Raw genomic sequence first — 7,167 nt, 5'->3', positions numbered from 1 at the left:
AGGGTGTGAAAGGCCTCAACAAGTGGGCAGGATTCTGAATGCCTCTCAGCTAGGTCGGGTACAGGGCTCAGGTTGAACATATTTCAAACAAACAAAATAATGTGTACCGGTACTTTTAACGAATTAAACAGGACAAAGCAGGGTGCAAACTAAAAGCCCCCCTCCCCCCCTCCAAGAATATGAAATGGTCCAAGAAGACTGATAATTTATTTACACCAATATTGATACACATGTATGTGAAAATGATAGTATAATGAATATGAAATCATAACCATGCACATGATGATATATCAGATAATATGAAAACCAAACCAGCGTACAGAAAAACGGTTGTACTTACTTCATTTGTTTGACAATGGTACTCTTCCCGGACTCACCAGCCCCTAGAAGAAAAACGCAAGAAAAGGTTTTAACAACTGTACACAAGTAACAATGTCATATATGCAAAACAACACAGCGGTATACACACTGACCAACTGAGCCACTCAAACTTCTGAAGGATATGCAATGTACTTCTGACCTGACATCTTGATGTGTTTACAAATACAAATTTAGTAGAGACGGTGAGACCAAACTGGTTCTTGGAAAAACTGGGAAAAACAATGTAATCGAAAGTGACAGACAAGAAAGAATCCTTAAATAGGAAGGAATTATAATAATGCTTAATTTGGAACAAATACACTTCAAACATTTATGACACACTACTTTCACCTGAAAATTGTCAATAAATAATCTAAAGTATTAAAGTAAAAATCACATGCTGGACCAGCTCTTCTGTAAACAAAAACATTTCTTACTCACCGGCTCCAAAGAAAAGATGTGCCTAGCAGATATGATACTTTTGACAATTTAAGCATAAACACAAAAAAACAAACATAAACAAAATTTGGGGAAGGATTTCAGCAAGGAGGGCACACAGGTAAACAACATCTTGGCCAGGAGCCTGCAGAAACACACAGCCTAAACAGCTCTGTGAGCCATGCCTCCAGCATTTCTTCACATCAATTGGGGAAAAAAAGAAAGGTTGAAAATTGCTGCAAAAATACTCCCTTGATCCTCTTTAAAGAAATTCCACCTGCATATCCACACCGTTTAGCTTGCACTTGTGCATGCTGAGTCATGCACCTCCAATTTGAACTGTTCACAGCAGCTCATCTAAATGTCAACAGGGCAGCTTTTTAAAAAAGGCATTTCTACACCTCCATCGGCACAATTAACATCATTTCAGAGACGGGCTTCCAACTCTGCCAGTCAGGGCCAACCCACACTGAGGGATACAATAGCCTAGCAGGAAGGCCGAGATACACGATAATACAAAAATTCTTCTCACTTGGGAATCGAACTTCGGCCTCCCGCATGTATTTTTGTCAGAAAGACTCCTTACTCAACTCCTTTGCCTTATACCCGGTAGGGGAGGAAGATAAAATTAAGGCCCACGGTGAAACAGTGACAAGGATTTGAGACAGGTATTCAGTTCATCAATATAATGAGTCATTATAATAATGTCAAACGTCAAAGAGTAGTCTAGTAGTAGTAACAACGCGTTGACTGTGGTTTTCAGACTGAAGACTGGACGTCACTAGATTTTAAAATAAAATCAAAGACACTTTTTGTGGCGCTTTTTCAGTAGTTCCCACCACCCCTTATTTCAGCCTAGATCTATTGATTTTTATTAGAAATTCGCAACTGAGCTCGACTTAGTATTCGACCTAGGTAAAAATACTAGATCGAGGTAATCCATTTGTCACAATTACTCTATAATTTAGTACTAAACACTACGCCTAGGCCTAGTGTTGTTCATTGCAATCATGAAGTCAGGGTTAGGTTGATTTAAATCAAGTTGATTTTTTAAATAAAAATCAGTGATTTAAATCACTTTTTTTTAAATTTATTTTTATTCAGTTTTTACACATTTCAACATTCAGAATTCCTTTCCTTGGTTTCATAAAACAAATATAAGGTTTAGTAGACTAATATAATCATGCTTAAAAGTCTGCTTTCCCTCCTTTCACTGTAAAATAATATAAATACAGTATTCAATTTACTTTTTTTTCCATAATTGAAATCAGAGCTGAGTTGATTTAAATCAATTGATTTTTTTTATTTTAATCAACTTGATTTTTAAAATAAAAATCAGTGATTTAAATCACTTTTCAAAAAAAAATGTATTCAGTTTTTACATATTTAAACATTCAGAATTCCTTTCCTTGGTTTTATTAAACAGATATATAAGGTATAGTAGACTAATATAATCATGCTTAAAAGTCTGCTTTCCCCCCTGTCACTGTAAAATTTCCCCCCTGTCACTGTAAAATAATACAGTTCTCAATTTACTTTTTTTTCATAATTGAAAACCAGGGTTGGGTTGATTTAAATCAAGTCGATTTAAATCAGTTGATTTTTAAAAATTTAAATCAACTTGATTTTGAAAATAAAACTCAGTGATTTAAATCACTTTTTAAAAAATGTATTCTGTTTTTACATCTATAAACTTTCAAAATTCCTTTCCTTGATTTTATAAAACAGATATAAGGTTTAGTAGACTAAAATAATCATGCTTAAAAGTCTGCTTTCCCCTGTCACTGTAAGTAGTAAAATAATACAGTATTCAATTTACTTTTTTTTATAATTGAAATTAGCATTTTCTTTTTCTTTTTAGACAAATACAAGCGCGCGCACACACACACACTGTAATAAAATGCAAGTTTATCTATGCATAATTACCCCAACCCCTCCCTTCCTTTTAGACTGACATTTTCTTCATTTTTTGTCTGCAGCCATAATTCACTGATATAGCAGATTAAGGCTTTCTAAAATTGCACTTGCTTAAATTAATCATTAGTTAAAATAAAGAAAATGCATTTTGCACTAAAAGAACTTACTTTTAGCCACCAAAAATCCCAAACTGTGTCCATGTTTTTAAAAAAATTTTAAAAATCCGATTTAAATCAAAATTATTTTTATTTAAAAAATCAAAAAAATCAACCCTGCATGAAGTGCGTCTGGGAAATTGATTGTCGTCCAAACTGTCGCCATTGTTGTCTTGGTCCAAAGAAGAAAGGTACAACCGTTCTTTGATAACATTAGGGGTATTCTTTTATTTTCCCTCCCGTCTCACAATTAACCGCCAGTTGTCCATTTTCTTCTATACTGATGCGCTGAACACGAATATCAACTTCATTTCCGTCGCAAATTAATAGTTTTTGAAATATTTGACTATTTTTAATCAAGCTATAATATTACACCGTGCCTAACCACGTAGACAGTCAATTGTCCCACATTTGTGTGCTTTGGACCAATCAGGGGCCCTGGGCGGGAAAAAAATCTGGGGGGTTTACAGGGGGGGGCAGCCCCCGTTTTAACCCATAGTATGATAGTTTGACATTTTACAGTTAGTTAGGTTTGAAATTTTCTTGAAAATAATTGATTAGCGACAGTATTGGTGGCTTTATCATATGTGTGTGATCTGCAGAAAACAATACTGCAGTTTGACCCCCGAAGCAGTGCATCTGTGTGCGGGAGTGAAAGAAAAAATTTACCACATTAGGCTTGTTACAAAGTTGGAAAGTGAACCAATTTCTGAGTCATTTACTGTTACAAAGAGAAGCGTTTAATTCATGAAGAACATTACCTAGAATCTAGACTTCACACCACTCTAGGCTGCTATAGAAGACTAAGAAGAAAAACTTTTGAATGTAACTTTCCCCTGCAGCTTGCAGTGTTAGTGTTAGGTCCTCCATCTAGTCCTAGTACTGCTCCGGCCATGGTCTACGCCGGTATACACAGCGGTCAAAATATCACAATAGGAGGCCTACTAGATCTAGATTGGGCGCTTTTTCGGTAGTTCCCACCCCCCTTATTTAAGCCTAGATCTACATAGATTTATACGTTTGATGAGCGGCGAGCTAAGACATCAAACCTAACAAAACATCGATTGTTGCGCATTCTGTTGATCAGCGGATCGCGCAGCGCTTTTTGTTGAACCGTGAAATAAATATATTTACTGCGCATTCTGTCGATAAACTATGTGTATGTCACTATGATGATGAAGTGAATTTTAAAAAAAAAAGAAAATTGGTTTACTGAGCATGTCAGTCTTTGAGCGTCCTGTCGTTTTGCTTCCAAGAAGAGTTGTGTGTTGAACTTAAAGTGTTGACGGTTGAGCCAGGTAGATAAATTTATAATTGACATGACGTTAAATCGAGCACCTGCACTCAGTTCAGTATTTGGACGGATTTGATTGGCCGAGTACTTCACGTGGTATTGCAAATACGGACAAGATATAATGGCTTGTGATCAATTGTTGTTGATCAACATAATGCGCAACAATTATGTTGTCTTCTCTTTTGTCAGTAACGCAGACACTGGATTTTTTGACAATAACTGCGCTTCTTTCTCCACTATCGACGTGAACCGCTCCACATTGAATATGTGTTCGGAGTGATACTCACCTACCTATAACCCTGATTTCAACTCCCTATATTGATTGCGATGTAGTAGGTATTGTAACCCTGATTTCCAGTAATTTCCATTCAGTTTCAGTTTGACTTTGGAGAATGAAACTAATGACTCTGGACGACAACAAAACATAAGTACAAAACCCAGGGGTAAGATCTAAGCCTATAGAATGCGAAACCCAACGAATCGACAATTAGCGCTGCGCGATCCGCTGATCAACAGAATGCGCAACAATCGATGGATTGTCGAGCGCTTCCTCGATCAACCAAATGCGCTGCGCCATCGATCACGCAAATTGACAGATGGCGCCCAACATAGATATCTAGGCCTAGGCTAGATTCTACAATCAAATTTAGAAGATTTAGATATCTAGATTTAGATCTAGAATATAGAATATATCATTATATCTAGATCTAGATCTAGTATAGTTTAAGGATGTAGTTATTCGCACAGGGTGTGTGAATACTATGGAATTATATTCGCACAGGGTGTGTGAATACTGTGTGAAGGGGGCTCTCGTGGCCTAGAGGTTAAGGTGTTGGCCTCTCATTCAAAGGTCCCGGGTTCGAATCCAGGTAGCGACCAAAAAATTTTCTTCTCTAAAATTGTCTCCTTTCACCTCCTTTCCTGCTCTCTAGCAATGTTCTGTTGTCTGCTTTCATTTCCACTTTCTGTCCCCACCCCCTCACCTCCTTTGCCCCCTCCTCTGGGCTCCTGACTCTTTCTGCAGCCTTTCTACTGCTACTCCTTGGCTCCTCCTTACTGCTGTCTTTCTACCACACCCCTGATCTTCTGGTAGGAAAGACCTACACCTAGCCTTCTCGGACAAGGGCGAAAAATCTCGGAGGGCCCGTGTGCAAGTTGCGCACGTTAAAGATCCCTTGGTGGTCTAAAATCGATAAGAGTAGGCTTCGGCCGCCACCCGGGCAAAATTCAAAATTTCCTGCCAACTGAAAATATTAGGTGTGTCCCGCGCGCTCATATGACCTATGCAGTTGCGAGCGCCGTAAAACACTTTACAAAAACAAACAAACTGTGTGAATATTGTGCAATTTTATTCGCACAGGGTGTGTGAATACTGTGTGAATACTATGACATGAAATGTTATTCGCACAGGGTGTGTGAATACTGTGTGAATACTATGACATGAAATGTTATTCGCACAGGGTGTGTGAATACTGTGTGAATACTATGGCATGAAATGTTATTCGCACAGGGTGTGTGAATACTATGAAATTATATTCGCACAGGGTGTGTGAATACTACAAAATATTATTGGCACAGGGCGTTTCAAAAGAAGGATGGAAATTATCTAGATCTAGCATTTCCTCATTTTTCCTTTTTTCATCCTCTTTCGCGTAGGGACAAAGATCATGGATCACAAGATAGTTGGCTCCTCTTTTTGAGCCAAATAAAAAAGTGTTCTCAGAATTTGGTGGCGCCCTCTTCGAAAAAGTGAAGACTTTGCTAACAGACCCAACTTGGACTTGTGTGAAAAACGATAAAAGTGAAATTAACAGACTGGAGAAAGGAAAGAGCTTCAAAACAACGACTCCAGCACCATCTGAAGCAATGCGCTGACTTCTGCGAACACTTTTCGGGCTGAGTGAACAATCTTGTTATCTATCTTTGGTAGGGTTGATAGATCTAGATTCTAAATCTAGATCTAATTCTATTGTGCAATGCGATACAAAAACCCCCCAAACTCAAATTGGAATTCAAGTTGCGTATTGTGTCAATGATAATGACTCAAATCTCTTTTTTCTACCCTAAATCTGAAACAAGTTATATTATAGATCTAGATCAAGATAAAATCTAGATCTAGATTCTAGTGTCCAGTTGTTTTAACATTTAAAGCCTTTGCCAAAAAGTGGAATACCTGTGTGTGACAAACGAGGTCCAAAATCGACGTAGGCTCGGTCGCCCCTGTGCAAATAAAATTATTTCCTTATTCGCACACCCGATGTCAATAATATTAATTCTTATATGCGCACACCCGGTGTGAATAATCCCTTCCATAGTTTAATTAGATCTAATATCTAGATCTAGATCTAGAGCTAGAGATCAAGTTTATTTTCCCGAGAGTTCTGAGAAAATTTGAAATAGTCACTTGGTTTTTTTTTACTCATGCACCCGTCTCATGTAGGCTACACGTTTAAAAATTAATATAGATCTAAATTTAGATCAACTTTTTTACTTTATTACTTGATCTAGATTTAGATTTTCTAGATCTAATCTAGATCTAGATCTATGCTGGAAGCGAAAATGGCCTTCATTGTTGCCGCAAATCAATAGTTATTGAGTTATAATTGATGTCTGAAAATAGGGAATTTCTAGATCTAGATCTAGAATCTAGATATCTAGATCTAGATCTAGTCAATCTAGAGTCTAATATTTGACTTGATTTTAACAGTGATAACATGGGGGGAGGGGTTGGGTGGTTAAGGGGGGCCCCTGACCTAAAACGAATAGATAAAAATTATATTCGGACTCGAGTCCGAATAGAGCTGGCCCAAAACAATCTGGGCCTGGGGGGGTTTCAGGACATGCGATTAAAAGTAGAAATGATGCAAACTATTTTTAGGTAAGGCGCCCATCTTGTTTGACGTCAGACCAGGATACCCCTCCGATCACGTGACTACATCTAAGTATAGACAACCGCATGGCACCAAAGATGGAAGTGTCTATGTATATTATGCTTAATCTACA

General features: G+C 37.6%; 1 protein-coding gene across 1 annotated transcript in view; it reads right to left on the bottom strand.

The window, feature by feature from the left end:
* Positions 1 to 340: 340 nt before the first annotated feature.
* Positions 341 to 7,167, bottom strand: part of LOC106013602 (guanine nucleotide-binding protein G(i) subunit alpha) — a gene marked incomplete at its 3' end in the record, with an annotated part of 8,360 nt that continues 1,533 nt past the window's right edge. The window contains 1 exon segment of the mRNA XM_013089777.2: positions 341 to 383. Within this exon segment, the coding sequence (XP_012945231.1) occupies positions 341 to 383 (43 nt within the window).

The sequence above is a fragment of the Aplysia californica genome, unplaced genomic scaffold (assembly GCF_000002075.1).
Source record: "Aplysia californica isolate F4 #8 unplaced genomic scaffold, AplCal3.0 scaffold01041, whole genome shotgun sequence".
In the NCBI taxonomy this organism is placed as follows: domain Eukaryota; kingdom Metazoa; phylum Mollusca; class Gastropoda; order Aplysiida; family Aplysiidae; genus Aplysia; species Aplysia californica.
Note: the sequence above shows the minus strand (reverse complement) of the source record. Positions and strands in the feature narration are given on the sequence as shown.